This window comes from Sceloporus undulatus, chromosome 5, assembly GCF_019175285.1.
Source record: "Sceloporus undulatus isolate JIND9_A2432 ecotype Alabama chromosome 5, SceUnd_v1.1, whole genome shotgun sequence".
NCBI lineage: Eukaryota > Metazoa > Chordata > Lepidosauria > Squamata > Phrynosomatidae > Sceloporus > Sceloporus undulatus.
The window spans coordinates 166,630,423-166,648,000 of record NC_056526.1 but is presented as its reverse complement, the minus strand read 5'-3'; the positions used below and the strand labels follow the sequence as shown (position 1 = coordinate 166,648,000).

The 17,578-nt window shown below is 38.6% G+C and overlaps 1 protein-coding gene across 4 annotated transcripts in view; it reads right to left on the bottom strand.

Annotated features, from left to right (window-relative positions):
• Positions 1-17,578, bottom strand: part of LEF1 (lymphoid enhancer binding factor 1) — a 130,667-nt gene that overhangs the window by 106,089 nt on the left and 7,000 nt on the right. For all 4 annotated transcript variants that reach the window (XM_042469988.1, XM_042469990.1, XM_042469989.1 and 1 more), the window contains one exon: positions 16,788-16,921. In XM_042469988.1, the coding sequence (XP_042325922.1) occupies positions 16,788-16,921 (134 nt within the window). The remainder of the gene's footprint in view (positions 1-16,787; positions 16,922-17,578) is intronic.

The following is a 17,578-nucleotide window of genomic DNA, read 5'->3' as shown; positions in this document are numbered from 1 at the left end:
CCGCCCCAGGGGCGTGGCTAAGGTGTATGGGGCTTCCACATGGGGGGCAGTGAAGACACCTCACCTGGGGCCGTTTCTGACCCGCAGTTTCCATACTGCCGCCTCGCAGGACGCTGCAAAGAGAGAGGCAGCTTCCGCACGGGCAGCCAAAAACGGGGCTTTTTTTTCTTTTGCCGGCTGGCGGATGCGCAGCTGCGGCACTCAGCACCGGCGGCAGAAAGCATATGTGCACATTTAAAGCGCCCAGGCCCCTTTAAACTTTTCCCCTTGCCCTGTCCAAGAACAATGGTGGTCTCCTGCCAGCTGGTGATCAGCTGGTGTTGGCATCCTTGTCCACTTGCACGTTGCTAGTGTCACCAGCATCATGGATGCCTCCTCTCCTTTGGTCCCCGCGCTCTTGCTGAATCTGCAATGCACAGCCACAGCTGTCGCCGCTGCCACTGCTGTCCCCCTGCCATCTCCCATCACCTCCCTTGTACATATGTAAATATTTAAAGTTTTAGCGTTTTTTTATTGTTAGGTGAAAATGGCACAGGAATGTGTGTAGGGGTTCACTTTAAATTCCAAACTTTCCACAATTCTAGCAGCGCATGCGTACATGTTGCTCTAGGGTTAGGGTTAGGGTTAGGGTTACGAGCATTAAAATAGAGTGCAGCTGTGCTGCAGCTTCCACATCTGCATGGCATCTGACACTCTAATTAGAGCCTCGGTGCAAACTGCGCATGTTCCAGGACCCCGACTCATTATGCGACACAGCAGACACGGAGCTTTTAAATGGGCAACTTAAATTAGCGGCATAGCAATTCTGGCGTACCGGTGCAGCAGCTTATAGACGGAGCTGCGCAGCATATAGAAAAGAAGCGGGGAAAAGCAGCACATTTTTAATGCCGCTTCTTCCCGCTTGGGGCGTGCGGGTGGCGTGTTCATGGCGGCATTCAGGTAAGGGCCGTCTGAAAGCTATACCTTCATGACATCATGAACACACCCCTTTTTGCCCGTCTGTATCCCGCCCATATAAACTCCATATCTTCAACTACATAGCAGAAAGTTACAGTCTCCTGAAAGCTGGCAACAGTAGTTATCTATTGCATTTGGCCAGTTCAGAGGTCTAAAAATTTCACTGAGTTTGTACCAAAATGTTGTCCATCAAAAAGGGCAGAAAGAACCTGATTTCAAAAATTTTGATGCAGGAAAAAGTGAAACTTACACAGAAACCTAAAAGAACTCTAATAATATGTGAGCATTTTACAAATGTTTTTTTCTCTCTTTGTTAAACTTGTAACAAAAAACAACAACCTTGCAAATCAAACTAACAAACAGAACTGAGAGCTGAGAAGGTATGTTTGAGTATATCCAAAGAACACACTAATATATTATGTCTGTCTTTAGTCTTTAATCAATTATGCTTTAGAAAAATGACATTTATTTTCAGGAAATACCATTTTGTGGTAAGATTAGAATTAAAAGCCCAGAACAACAGCAGGAAACCTTTCCTGTTTAATTTGCTTTACAAGAAACAACACTGTATTCCTGTGTAGTAGTTTAGCTACACTTTCTCTTTTCTTTAAGATTCTTCCAAAGAAAGCAATTGCACAATCTCTTTAGGCATCCTTGTTATTGTAGAAGTTTTCCATCCTATTTAAACTCCTGGATCTCCTTCAGAATTTGAAACCCCTTGCTTCTTGACATATTCTCAAGTGAATCATGAATTGAAAGTTGTTGACTCTTTTGTATCTAATAGCATTCTCTGAAAGCTTCCAAAATTCATTCTCATCTCCTAATCAATTATTTTCTGGATCTGCAGATCAGGCTTTCAGATTAACATTCTAGGTGGTGGACAATATTTTTAATAATGTATATATTGTATATCTAATCTTTTTTAATTTTAGAAAAATGCTAGGAATATCTCTTGAAATATCTGTATCACTCCCTTCTACCACATAAGAATGCCAGGGGCAGCTGACATCATAGTAAAACAATTTAGATGACACATTATGAGGCCAATCAGAATCACCTGTAACAGATAAAAACCAATCTTTTAACAAGATAACAAGGGGTTAGTTCAGGCCAATGAATCAGCCCAGCAAGCCAAAGCCTTACTGGGGAAAAACATTTTGACCAGGGAAGTGGAAGGTCAAGAGAGAAGAGACCAAGGAGCACCTTCCTGGGCAGGAGCCTATCAAATCTTATCAAGGTCCATCTGGAAATCCATCTTCCCTAGGGAAGAAAGGCATGATATATATGTAATAAATAATAGAAGTACACTGTATCTGCATTAAATATATGTTAAAACGGTAATGCTGGATTACAAGGATTGCAGCTTTACACACAGTAGGTCCTATCAGGTGTTTTACAATTTAATTGCCATCATCCTATACTGCTGCCTATCCTGGCTGGACATGATGAATACAGCGGTCCAACAACATCAGACAAACCCAGTTTAGGGAAGGTTAGTCTATCTAATCTAATATCCTATTAAGCAGCTAGCCAGGTGTCTCTGGGAAAACCCACAAACAAGCTTCAAAAGCAAGCAATCCTCTAAGAAAGTGGGAGAAGAGAGCCCATTCTTCCGGGGAAGGTCTATTGGGGTTCACATGTTAGCACCATCTGCTTTTCCCCAGGATGTAGTGGGAGGTCTGCATGAGACTAGATAAGAGAGCCACAGGTTATCCAGTCCTGATCTGTATGCATTTCATACAAAATGATACGTGTGCATGCATATATTTTCAGTTCTTCTAAAGTTCAGAAGAACCAGCTCACCAACAGTTATTTAAGTGTTGGCCTTTGTGTGCACAGATTTTAGAAATGAGAAATTAAAATCCAAGCATGTCTGTAACAGTTGAATCCTGAAAAATAACCTGGTTTGGATTGCTGTGGGGAACCCATGCCTCAGTGTTTAGTCCAGCATTACTGAGCAAGGAAAGCATGCCTAGGTGTTGTTCTCTTATATGGAACAACATTCTGCTTCCAGACTAGGACAAAGTTTGCTCATTTTTTAAAAGGAACATTTACTGCTCAATAAAATGCCTTAAAAAATTCCACCTAAGAAAGAGCAAGTCTCATCAATGATGAAATAACTGGGCCTCTGTGAGAGATGCACCATTACCTTCTCTGCCAACAAAGCATGCATGCTTGTTTTATTAGGTAGCTGAAATTTATTTCACTACCAGTTTCACATACTTGGGTTTTGTTTCGTTTCTAAAAACACAGGTCTGATATAGTGGGCTGTTTTCTAAAAACCTCTTGGAACAGACAGTCCTTACACAAATTCCACACTGGTGCCAACTTTTAATAACCTTGCATTGCCAGGTTTCAGGGTGCTGGCTGAAGTCACATAGAACTGCTGTCTTTTTTCCAGGCAGGGCAGGAGACAGAGCAGCACTGGAGAAGGGGTAAAATTCTCCATATTTTGTTTGGGCAGAATGGGATGTGAGACCAAACTAGGGACAGGAAAGTTAACAGGAAAATATTAATGTGTTTAGTTAACTGCTAATTAGTTATCTAGCCTTGGTGGTGCAGTGGTTTAATGTGGGTACTGCAGCCAAAACATTGTGAGTTCAATCCTGCAGGGCTCCAGGCTGACTCAGCCTTCCATCCTTTCATAGGTCAGTAAAATGAATACCCAGCTTGTTAGGGGCAACTGGCTAACTCACTATAAACTACTTAGAGAGTGGTATAGAAATGTTGTGCTATTGGTATAGCTACTAATAAGCTTTAAAAATCTGATTCAATAGCATTTAGATCAGAAAGGGAAACTATTTCAACTAATACATTTATTAAATTAAGTTTATGTGAAAAGTGTGCATTAAATCCTACATCATGGAACAAAGAAATGCCTTCTGTGATTTTATTTCCCACCTCTCCTTGCCCCAACTTGAATTGGGAGAAAAGGACACAGATGAATGAATATTTGGAAAACTCAAGTTTTCCACCCATCCTATCAAAATGCTCTTTTGTGTTTTCTCTCTTTCTCCATTCTTTACAATAGGGCTGGGGCAACTAGGGAAGACTACAGGGCCACATTAGCCCCCTAGGAGACCTTGGAGGGATGCACCTCCCACAAAGAAACAACAACAGCAGCAGCAGCCTCAAATGCCTCTGTTGGGTATGGGAGCATCTTCACATGTTTTGGATTTCAAAGAAAGGCCTCCCCTGGGCTTAAATTGGCCCAGGGGGGGCAGCAAAGTATGGTGGAAATACATGCCATACCTTCCAGTAGGCATTTTCAAGCATTTCTGAGGTCTCTGTGTGTGTGTGTGTGAAAATTTTAGCAAAAATTGTTTTTAAACCCAGTGAACCTGGAAGAGCTGCAAATGAGGTGGAAATGCCATCCACATCCCCTAGCCTAAAGTGAATTTGGATGCATTCTGGAACAAAAAGAAATTGACCTTGGGGAGCCTTGAGGACCACAAAAACCACCTCCCATTTTCCCTTTTGTAAATTTAGTGGGGGGTTTTTAGTGCAGATGAGGCTCCTCTATGCAGTGTCAAGTATATAAATCTGTTGGACCACCTGAATACAAAGAAAACCACCCTTATTCCAAGCTCAACTTTTTTTTAAAAATCGATTAATTTGGAATGAATACTCTTCTAACCATAATTTTTTAAAAAGGAACAATCCCTATAGACATTTGCAGTGGTTTGAATGTTGTGTGACCATAATATTGTCATTCTCCTTTGTACAAAACATTGGCTGCTGCACTGCTGAAATAATCCAGTCTGACACTGGATTCTGACTTTACCTGCCATGGCTCAGTGCTAGGGAACTCTCTGACAGAGAAGGTTAAATGTCTCACAGAACTACAGTTCTCAGAATTCATAGCACTGAGCCATAGCTGTTAAACTGGTGTCAAACTGGAATATTTGTGCAGTGCAGATGCAGCCATTGTAAACTAACAAAAAGCAAGAAACAGCAGTCCAAAATAGCTAGGATTTAGTTAAGGAATCTCTTAAGAATTGTAAAATTGGTTGGCTCTTTAGCACGACCTTTAATTTAACAATTTAATAACTTAATTAAAAACTTAACTCTGGAATTAATTTAATGTTGAATTTTAACTTAAGACAATCAAATTAAAAACTGAATTTAATTAAGTGATCTGTTATGACAAAAATGTCTGATTTAATTGATTTTAATTAGTTTCTATCACTGGACCTAGCAGGAATGTCCACAATTATTCTGGTTACTAAGTGTGTTTGTCTGCCTGCTTGCCAAAAATGCTTTGGGATTTTTTCCTTGGCTCTGGGTTGTGATGTCACCTGATTAGACAGGCTTAATCTATATTCTGAGTGCTTTTACCATGACTGCCCTCAGAAGGCAGAGGTAAGGAATTATTTATCATTTGGAAGCAAAAGAAAATAATGTAGACAAATTGCTCCCTTCATTATAACTGACATGATTAGCATGTGTTTTGCACTAGGGTATCTGAACTAAAGAACAAAATGTATTCTAAGACGTAGCTTATGGAGCCATCTCAAAACCCATTGTTTGGCTGAACATTTCCATATTGCCTTCCACAGTATGAAACTGGGATGGCAATTTAGTCTGGGCCCAAAGCATTTGAAATGTTCTCCTGCTTAGCCACAGAAGGCACATCTCAAGAACTGTATAAGACACAGCTGCACTGGCAAGGATCTCTGCAAGTGTGACAAAAGCAATAATGCTCTCCAGATGTATAACTGAGTGTTCTGTTCTTCTCATCTGAGTTACACAGAGGTTCTGTCCTCAAGTTTCCAAAGGTTCATTCATGGCTTCTCCTATGTGCATTCTTGCTGAGGTTCCCAGGTTTGGTCTGAAAGTACCTATACAGGAGGCTTGATGAAGCCAAGAAAATTTTTTGAGGGGAGGTCAGTCTGGTCAGAAGGGCTGGCATGGAAGGGAGCAGTGCCCCCCAAAAGGAGTCAAGCTATCCCTCACCCCGTTTTCAGATTTTCTGTCACTATTTGAAAGAAGGGCATTATACCATGTGGGGAGGTGAAGAATAGACAAAATACAATCTGTGAACTATGTGAATCATCTGATCATCTTCTTGCAGACTTCTGTTTTTTAATTGGCATTGCAATTTTCCACTTCTCACCCACCTAGAAAAATACTTTGCCCCTTCTGTGCCACCTCCCATATTTTTTTTTTCTCTAGTTCCAGCATTATTGTCTGATGTGAACACTTGGGAATCCTACACATAAAAACACTTGGGAATCTACATATAAAAAGATGTGTGTTAAGGCAGCAAAACTGTCTTGGTGGTGAAATGGTTAAATGCCAGTACTGCAGCCACAAGGTTGTGAGTTTGATCCCAGGCAGGGCTCCAAGGTTCATTCAGTCACCCATCCTTTCGTAGGTTGGTAAAATGAGTACACAGCTTGTTGGGGGCAATTGGCTTACATATTGTAAACCACCTAGGGAGTTCACTGATGAACAATATAGAATGTACTTGCTATTGCTAAAGATAGGTGTAAAGAAAACTGTATTTTGTGGCTTTAAAGTTGACAAATAGGCTCTTCTGTTCTCTGTATTCTGCAGATGTCTAGGAAACTTAGCAATATGGGTCATGGAAAGCATATAACTAATCACATGCTATAAGAAGTACTCATCCTCACTGTCTGTATATTGGAAGACTACACATGAAATGGTAAGATGAAAAGACATGCTAAAGGGCAAATGTATGAACGCAGCTCAGTATATGCTTTGAATGCAGGAAGTTCCAGGTTCAATCCATGACATTTTAAGGTAACACTGGAAAAATTCCTGCCTGAAACCCTAAGGGCTATTGCTAGTCAATGTCAACAACACTAAGTTAAATAGACCAAGGGTTTGATTCAGCAGCATTAGGCAACTTCATATGCTCCTAGCCAGGTATAGAAATTCCCACAGCAAATGATTCTGAGTACTGAGCAATTTGTGTCGAGCTTTATTCTAGAACAATTAACAATGTTGCTTGGGCTAGCTTTCAGTTTTCAGCTAATTTTTCCATCTGACTCTAACCCCCCCCCCCCCAAAACAGCCAGAATACAGCAAACCACTGCACCTGTAAGCAGTTTCTGTCAGTCTTTTAGATCATCTCTATCTTTCATTTGCCTTGCGGAGAAATAGGTGTCCAAGCACTCAGGTCTAAACCTTTAAGCCAAAAGATCATGTCTCAAGTCTATTTAGTCAAAACATGTTCCTCTTTTTGATACATACATACATACTTACATACACATACACACACACACACACACATCCTGTGCTACAAGCAAAGTAGAAATCTTCTGAACCAAAATTTGCATTATAGATACCTCTGGGATAAATTAATGTATATTTCATCAGTCCTAAATTCTAACAAAATAGTGTGTGTATCCTAATAATTTTAACTTTGTGTTTTGTTTTGTTAAAAATTGACTTCTGATTGCAAAGTTTTTAGCAGTCATGTTGCATATTCTGTATTTTTTCCAAAGAAAAAGGTGATCAGAGGAAGAGGATGACAGACTTTAGATTTTGAGTATTATCTAACTGCATAATATCTGGCACTGGTTATTGCTTTGATTTGTATGACCAGGATGCAAAACGTCTACCAACATATTAAAACAGAAATTAACCTGTTTGTACCATTAAATCACCAACTACAATATTTTAAAATCCTCAGTATTAAAAACAAAACTAAAATATTATTAAGTCCAGTTTATCTGTTTAAAACCTATGTCCATCATCTGTTAATCTGTTAACAGTTGAAGACTTGCCTAAAAAAGAAATCTTTGCATGTTAGAGTCAGTCCTCCTTATCCACAAAATTTTTATCCACGACTTGAAAATATTCCAAAAAAGTATAAATTCCAAATAAGAAAACTTGATTTTCCATTTTATATAATGGGCACCATTTTGCTCAGCCATTATATTTCATGGGACTTGAGCATCCACAGATTTTGTTATCCATGGGGGATGCTGGAACCAAACCCCAGCAGATAACAAGGTCCCACTGTATAACTTTGATTTTAAAAATCCAGGAAATTTTAAAAAGATACTTCTTTTGTCCTTTCTTCATAACAGACTAAACCTGAAGAGAAATACTGTATGCAGCCATTCATGACAGAGAAGCCCTTTGTCTGAAATCCCAATTTCAGACAAATAAAAAAAGAACTATGGCCTTATACAGACAGGCCAAAATAAAGCTGCTTTGGGTCACTTTGGAGGTATGCTGTTTCAATGATGCATGCGTACTAAGAGTCTGGAAGCTGTGTCAAAGCTGCGCTCTAGTGCTTAGGACTGAATTGTGGCTTTGGTACGCATGCATCATTGAAACAGCATACCTCTAAAGTAACCCAATGCAGCTTTATTTTGGCCTGTCTGTATGGGGCTACAATTCATCAGTTAATTCAGGAGGTCCAGTCTGATTGGAAAGCCTAAATACCCTAAAAGCACCAGATCCGGTCTGATTCTTGGAAGCTAAGCAAGACCAACCTTGGTTAATACTTGGATAAGAGAGCAGCAGTGAAAACCTTGTGTCAGAAGAAGGAACTGGCAAAGCCAACTCTTGAGTACTCCTTGCCTAAGAAAACCCTATGAAATTCCTGGGGTCATCATAAGCTGACAGAGTGAAGGAACACTCTGCTTGAAGTTAACAACTGGATTCAGGCCTTTGCTTCTGGTAAGACTTCATAATGTTACTAAATTTACAGATTTCACTGGACACTTTGCCATACTTCCTGCTCCATCTCTAACTCTCTAAAAACAGTTCTAACCCCTTCTTGGGGGGGGGGGGGGGATACATTTCATGTGCTTTTTAAACAGAAAATGCACTTGTTTGCCATGTAGACAGCAGAGAGTGTGCACACATGCACAGCATATGTATCTTCAAAAACTTGGAAAACTTCCCAGTCTGCTCATTTGTACTTCAAACTTGGAAGGAGTGGCACTTCCATAAGATTTCCAACACTTGTCTTTCTGATATTTGATAAGCTTAATTCCAGCAAATTTAAGCTAATTCTGACAAAAGAAGAGAATTAAGTTATGGGCACTCCCTGTTTTTAAGAAGTTAAAATACAAGGCTTATTTGCACAACCATTATTGCTCCCATTGTCTGAAATCTGGCAGGCTTTATCACCTCAGACCATCCATTATGTATTTAATGCAATTCTGCCATCCCACTGTCCCCACATAGTTACAGCCATTTGTTGTTTTCCCCCACAACATTCAAAGAGAAGACATAAGTATACAGATTCACTTGAAGCGAGACTTTGGTTTAGAGATAAAAAGAATCAGATGTTCTCTGGAATGGAATCGGTCCAATGAAGAAAGGACCCTCTTCCAAATCACCAAAAAGACGTCCAAATCAAATATTGTGATCAAAGCCCATGCTACAGTTAACCACAAATAAGTACACATGTGTAATACAGTAAGGCTAGTTCTGGCTTCTTACATTCATTGGGAGAAAAAAAAACATCTCTTTGACAAGCCAATGTTAAGTCAACCAAATGGGTGCTATAAAGCTATTACTGATACTTAGGAATTAAACCCAAAGAGTCAACAATCATGGAGTATTTTGCATTTTTTTCATCCCCAAAGGCTATATAACATTCCACATGTAGGTTCTATGAAAGGCATTTTGTACTTAGCCCAGCAATAACAGGAATGATTTGTAAGGCTGCCAGAGAAGATGAAATCCTGTTTCTCCCAAAACATGTTACTTACTTTACTGTATATGCTATTCCATGATTCAAAGAAATGCCATGAGTTGGATGTCCTTGTATGAAATTTCATAAAGGACCACTGTTGATCAATACAACAAACTTCTAGCTGCCATGTGTTTGAAGTTTTACTTTGAACATGCCATGGAATCACTTCAGAATATATGGCTTTTGCCATTATAAGCCTTTTAAAAATTATACTGATAAAACATCATAACAGCTAACATTCTGCTACCTTGAGTTGCTATATTGGGAGAAAGGCAGGATATAAGAAAATAAAATAAATAATGATCATAATATGTTCAGTGGGGTTCAGCAGCTCACAGTTGAACTTATACAGCATTCACGCAATTCATTTCAACACTATTTCTATGTGAATGCTACCTCTAAGACAAATTCACATAGCATTTATTTATTTATTAGCTTTTAAGGAAGCTGACCTGGCTTCACTAAACCTAGATGAGTTCCTCCCATCTGCCTGGAGATTCTACATCCAACCATGTTGTAGGGATACACAAGTTTGTGTATCTTTTTCATCTAGACAGGGCTCACCACAAGATGTGGGGAGATATAATCCTTTTTTCTGTAATCTTGTTTTAAAAAAATAATTTTCCAAGTAGACAAAAGACTTGTACAGAAATCAGGGCCATGAAACATATGTTTTATTAGTCCTTTCATATATTTTGCCACTACGTTTTCAAACTTTTTAACAGCAAGGATTGAAAACTTGCTGAATATGTATTTCACAGAGTTATTACCTCTGCATTTTTGTGATCAAGAATTTATAGGTCCTACGTGTTCTACACAATGTTCCTAATATATATGAAACGTCTGGTCTAAATTGCTAACCTCTGTATTAGATCTACACCATAGATACATAAGCAGTATCAGTAGTAAAATCAATGGCGGGGTACAGACCCCCGCTTTGCGGCGGTCTGCCGCCGCTGCCAGTAGGTCCGTGGGGGAGCCAGAGCCTTCACACGGCCCGACTCCCGCGCGGACCGAAAAAGAAGCTCCAAAATGGAGCTTCTTTTTCCGTCGCGTTTGCGACGTAGCGAGGCGCCAGGGGCGCGTTCGCTACGTCACAAGCGGCGCGACGCGTATGGACGCTCAGCGTCCGATACGCAAAGATGGCGCCGGCCATGTAGAATGGCCGGCGCCATCTTGTACGGACAGAGTCCGTACTAGGCCCAGGGGCATCTATAAGAGACGCCCCTTTTTTAAAATGGGACGTCCGGAGGACGTCCCAAATGGCGGTGCAGAAAGCACCAATGTGAAATAAACTCATATCGCACCTCTATTATTGGGTACCTCAAACTTCTTGCACTGCTCATTCCTCAAAATAAAACATACAGGTTGAAACCAATTGCAAATCCCAACTAGAGGAGTTGTTTGCTGTCAGCTCAACTTTGAGTTATGGTGACCCTATGAGTCCACATCAACAGCCCCATTCTGGGTGTGGCAAGCTTAGGGCCATTGTTTCCTTTATTGAGCGGTCCTTCTGTAATGTGTCTTTTCCAAGTAGAGTAGACCCTTTTAATTAATGGGATTTACATTGACTTGTCATTCAACATCTAACTGAATGGGTCTACGTTAATTTGGACTAGCGACTGCTTTTAGGCCATAATTCCTGAGTAAAGTCTGTGGAAGCTACAAGATAAACCTCAGCTTCAACACTACTAAGCATGTCTATGGTATAATCTGCGCTGCAGAAATAATGCAGTTTTACCTTGCTTTAATTGCCATAGCTCAATGCTCTAAGATTTATAATTTTGAGAGATATTCAGCCTTTCCAGTTGGAGAGTACTGGTGCCACAACAAACTACAAATCCCAGGATTCCATCGCATTGTGCCATGGCAATTAAACCAGTGTCAAACTACATTATTTCTGCAGTGCAGATTAGACCTGTGAGGGTTTAAGTTAAATCTGGCACTTGGGTCACTGCCTATATTAAATCATGCAGGCTCTTTCATTGTTGCTAAGAGTCCCATTGCTCCATTTAATTTTTCCAGCTATGAACTAAAATCGAGATACTTAAGACGAAAAGTAAAACAGATTTTACTTTCTTCCTGAAAATGAAGGACATATATCATCGACTTACTTTACTTCTTCCTGCCCTGAATCTTAATTGTGTTGCTTCAGAAGGGGATGTGAACAAGCAGAATAATAGAGGATTTAAAAGAACTTTCTATGAATTTAAGAAGGATAGACTCAGGTCCAAGACAAAAACCCAAAACTAAACTGCTTTGAATTGCAAAAATAATGGTGCATCCCGTCTCATTTCTTTTCCTCTATTTAACACTTTATGTTAAGGGAGAAGCTGCCAACAGACACAGAAGTCTCGCTCTTTACACATGTGCTACATTAACACTTGTTTTGTGAGGGATAGCATTCTGCCTTTTGCAGCTCCAGCTGTTCATGCTGTTTCCTTCCATGGTTATAGCAGCTCCTTTTTGAGCAAATTGAAAATGTGTAACGTGAGATATTCAAGGACAACATAGGATGTTTCGAAATAAAAACAAACTAGGCAAAAATCTCACATGCTCTCAGCCTCAGAAGGAAATAAATAACCTCCATTGAAGAAATCATGCCAAGAAAACCCCATTGAAGCCTTAGGGTCACCATACATTGGAAATAATTGAAGACACACAACACACACACACATATGGAAACCTAGTTTGGATTGGAATTGGAAGAACTAAGGGAAGAGGAAGGTTTGGGAATAAACACCCAGTAAGAAAAAAAAATCATCTGTCTTAAAACAGGGATATTAATCTTAATAATTATTCATTCTTGCCATAAAGAATGAATAACTCAAATGATTTGCTCCCTATTGCAAGAGACTCCTCCAAACTGATGCAGTTTGAGAACTATTTACAGATCAAGACTTATTGTGTACAAACCCCCCACATACAAAAATTGGCATATTTGATGTAGGAAATTTCTGTTTGCACAAAAAAGTTCAAAAATATCCTGGGTTTTATGCTGAAACAATGTGGTTGACCATGGACAAATTTTGTGTGTCTACATTTTCCTTTTTGGAGTTTTCCAACAATCAGGCAACTGTCTTTTTGTCAAGGAGTTATGATGCTTGCAAATATTCTTCCCTTTCCTACTTAAAAATCTCTCATTTGGGACCAATTTTTTTCCAGTGTTAATTTCTGTAAACTCTACATATTGAGATTAGTTTGGAAAATAATCTTATGAAAGGGCCCCAGAATCTTATAGATAGAACAATACAGGTAATTCATTCATCTTGCTAAATATGGTCTTCTGAACTAAGAATGTTCTTACAGTTCCATGAGCAATTTTTGAAAAGAAGGCTAAACAAGAAAAAGCAAATGAGACATTACATGCAGCACACTCTAATCAGAGCAGAGACACATTTCACAGCCTGAGAGAAAATTCAGAGCAATTCATAACAGAAAGGGGCTCCAAAATTTGCTCATCCATTCACTAGTCTTCTCTCTCTTCAAATGAGCACAGCATACAGAAGGATAGGTATCTTAGGCCACTGTCATAAAAGAAAAGTGGGTAAGCTGCAGTCCTGGTGCTAACATGTTGAAAAGCTGAAGCATGTCCAGAGGGTGACCAAAATGATGAAAGGTCTGAAAACCGTGCCCTATGAGAAACAGCTTAGGGAGATGGATATGTTAAATTATTGAAATTATTTAGGGAGCTGGGCTTTTTTAAACCCTTAACTCTCCTGAGTGCCCAGGCCACCCAAGAAAAATAAATACAGATGCATCATTAGATGTGCGAAGTACCTCTTCTGAAGGCTTCCATGAGTTTCTACTAACAGTTAAATAGGCTGCAATTTTCCACCATACTGTACAACATCAAAAATACCTGCCTATACACAAACTTCCAGCCACTTAGAGGTTCTTGCTTTGTGTTGTTTTTAGTTGGGGAATCTTTTTAGTAACCCACTTGACCCACACAAGTTTCCAGGAGCATAAAAATGACCCTGGGACCAGTCACATTTGCTCACCTCTGAAATTTTTCTAAAATGCATAAAAAGTTTAAGTCAAAACTTTTACCTGACAAAGTATTTGAACTACTCTATTCAGTGGGCTGCCAGCATGAATATTTCTGTTCACCCAGAGTTTTAACATGTCATAGTGAACAGTTTACCTATATATGTTCCCATATAGTGCCTCTTACCCACCTATCCACACCAATTGTAAATGAGTATCAACTATAAACCAACTGATTATATACAATTGTCTCTAAGTAAATGGTATTAATCAGATTTCTTACATATTGGCAACTAATGCTGTCCAGAAAAAAGGTGAGGAAATTCTCTGCATTCAAGATGCACTACAGAATTCACTGTATCATAACACCTCTGAGGAAACAAATGCAGGCAATTTGCAGTTGCTTTCTTGTGTTAATGAAGAATACCTCATCTATCATGGAGCAAATCTGCCCACAAATGGTCATTTCAACACAACAGAGAACCATATGTCTTTAAATTTATTGGAAGATTTCAATTCTTTTTCTTTCTGAAAGAAAAACACCAGGAGATGGTATGGCTGAAGCCCTACTAAAAAGGCAGGGATTGAAAAGTAGAACCTTATCACCCTAGAAAATATGTGCTTCCAAACCTGTTTGTCAAGGTAAAAAAAAAAAGTGCAATTGTGGGATGGATTTTTCTCACAACTATCATTTCCCCTGTAAATATCACTCCAAGCCATTTCTACCTCTTTCAAGCTTATTCCTGACCAGCTGGGAACTCTGCAGTTGCCACAAAGTTGCAAAAGCCAAGCAAAAATATATTTAAATAACATTTTATCTCTCTAAATGCCATTATAATTAAACACACAAAGTATAAACTTTATAACCTTAAGGAAGGAAAATGGAACTGATGTCAACCTGGCAATACAGCTTGAAAATGCAAGAACATTCAATAATGTTCACCTCTGATAACTTCACTCCTCATGTACAATTCCCTCCAAATATCTAAACATTCAGGAACATGTTATTTTGCCAATAAAGTGCCTTTGTTTCTTAATTTTTTTAAATAAAAGTAGTATACTTAAAGGGATTGTTTAGCAATACAGCTAAACTGAATGTTTTTACTCTTTTAAAAAATCATATATAATAGTCCAAATTTTGACAAGAGATCTAGATGCAAACTATGAGTTTCTATTATGAATTATGTCTATGTGGGTATATGTACTTATAGGTTTTTAATGATACCTTCTATACTTTTTTATTTTTTCAGATATTAAACATAATTCAAAATTGCTTGGATTACAAAACAAATTGCAAGGTTCAGTATTATTCTGCCAGATAGGATCTAGTGTTGATTTCATGTTCATTTCCCCTCCACAATAATAATTTAAATCCGCATAAAAAGACACACAGTGACCATTTACCAGTATTCTCAAGTGAATATCCAGACAAAGCAAATGCCTCTAAGTAAGTCAATGAAAAACATGGAGGCACACTAAACCAGAAACTTAACTGAGGAATTTCTCATGTTCATGTTTTAAAGCATGAATAACATATAAGCATCACAATAGCAAACATTGCTGCCTGTCTCACTCAAAGTCATAGTGATATAGAATAATGCCTATAGCTTCTAAACCTGAACCAGTGTTGTTGCCATTTAAGTACCACAGCACTATAAAGAACGTAGTTTATTTACACTAAGAGTTCTGAAACATGCAGTGAATTCATGTTTAGTCAAAAGTAAATCTCACTAGCACAGTGTATATTGGTTTGAGTGCTGGACCAGGACTCTGGAAGACCAGGGTTCAAATTTCCACTTAGCCATGGAATTCAACTGGGTGACTTTGGATGTGTTACACCTGCTTAGCCTGTGTCCCCTCTAAATAAATTTGGTCAAGAAAATCCTATGGCAGAGTTGTAGTAAAGTCATGGCCCACTTGAAGACACCTAACACCACAGTCTAACAAACATCAAATGGGACAAAGTTTCAAACAAGTATACATAAAATGGTAGCCTTCAAACATAACACTTTAGTAAGCCATGGTTGCCACCAACTATACATTTGTCACAGAGCTGCAAAAAATCCAACTGTTTGCTCTGCAGAATGTATGCATTCAGATCATTCACCATATTCCTTTTTTAAACTGTTTACAAACTTCAAATTTATAAGGCATTCCTCTCTCCTTCCAGTGCAATCAGGATACAAAGGTGGCTATTTCACTGGAATAACTCACTTTTTTCTATGCTACTCAGGCAACTGACAATAAGAAATACAGTGATGCCTTAAAATACTATAAACTTTCAACTCAGATGGACTCAATTTTTCTACACAATTTTTCTATTAATTAAACCAATCATTTAAACAAGCCCTACGCTACTTAATCCACACACACTTGAAAATGTTCCAACACTGAGAGAAATATGATTAATAGCATTCAGGCTATTAAATTTAGCCTCTGAAAGACTAGCACATGTTTAAGTAGCCATTTCTTTTTTAAAAATCTAGCATATTTTTAAGTAGCCGTTTTTTAAAAAGTCTAGCTTAGTTTGGAAGACAATAGTTATCAATGAGGCAGTGCCAGTCCTATCAAGGACACTTACATCTGTGATACGCAATACCTGTTGGCATTCTTCATAATAAAAAGAAGCTATTGGAGGGTAACATTGTCCCAGTAATGCCTTTAACATTTCTGATACAGAGGACTGGTTATGTTTGGGGTAGGTTAGCCATGCCTTGCATTTCAGCCTCTTTAGTCCAACCAAGATTAGTAAACTCAAGGACATAAATGTAAGAGGAGCTTGCAATCCCCTTTATACAAAAGTATCAGTCTTTACAGGAAAGCTCCCTTTACAACAAGTGCCACAAAAGTAAACCAATGATTACACCTACCATTGAAGTCACACTATCAAGCTATTTTGTATGATTCACCTCTTATGCTCCTCTGTTGGCTTTTTTAAATTCCTAGAAAGCTTAGGCACAGTAAGAAATGAGCCTGAGCAGCAGGAATGCACTGTCAGCACCTTAATTAGTAATAAGCATTCTTCTTTAATCCTATCAAAACTAAAGGCTTGCTAATCTGTAAACAACTCTTGCTTTTACAGAGTAGAGTCTTTCGTCTCTATCTCTAGGCAGACAGATGGAAAGACAGACAGATATAAGAAAAGTAAACTTACTGTTCTAGGGATTGGTGGAGAAAGTGATCCATTAGACATATATGGGTCGTTATTCATATTTGGCATCATGATATACCCAGAATAACCAGAGTAAGATGGTCCTTTACTGTATAAACCACCATCTGTGTGTTTGCCTGTGAAAAATAAGAATTGTTAATAAACCTACTACTTAAGGTTCTAATGTAAAAAACTATAAGAAATTTCCATACAAAATGACAACTGATATTCTTCCAGCATTTTATATTTTAAAACATGTTTCAGTTTTTACTGCCAGGGTTTACCTCTTTAAATTTCTTTGACTTTTTAGGATATTGTTAAACTGGGCATAAGTTTTAACTGAGTTCTACTGCCTGATGTTTGGCGCATTTGGAGATAGAGATGACTTTTCCCAAAAGAAGGAAAACTTCATCAGTATCACCACCTCAACCTACTGCAAACCTGTGATATTAACATTTTAAATAAATATGAAGATATTTCTTAAAAGTGGCTTCAGTCTTCTGCAGGGTACAACTGAGATGTTCCAACTAACTTTGGTGCTTATTTAAAAAATGATCCCTCTTGTAGTCAGTATACGTGGGGCATGAACAAGTTTATTCTGATCGTGCCAATTAGAAGCAATTAAGGAGAAAAAGAATTCAGGCTGGCATACAACAGTACCCTGCTGCTAGTACTGGGACTATTCATCATAGGGGGTTCCATGTTTAATCTGCTTAAAGGCTAATTTAAATGATAATAGCTGTTTTACAAGTACCCAGACAGAAGCTGAAATGCTAAATTTTACAGAGTTCACT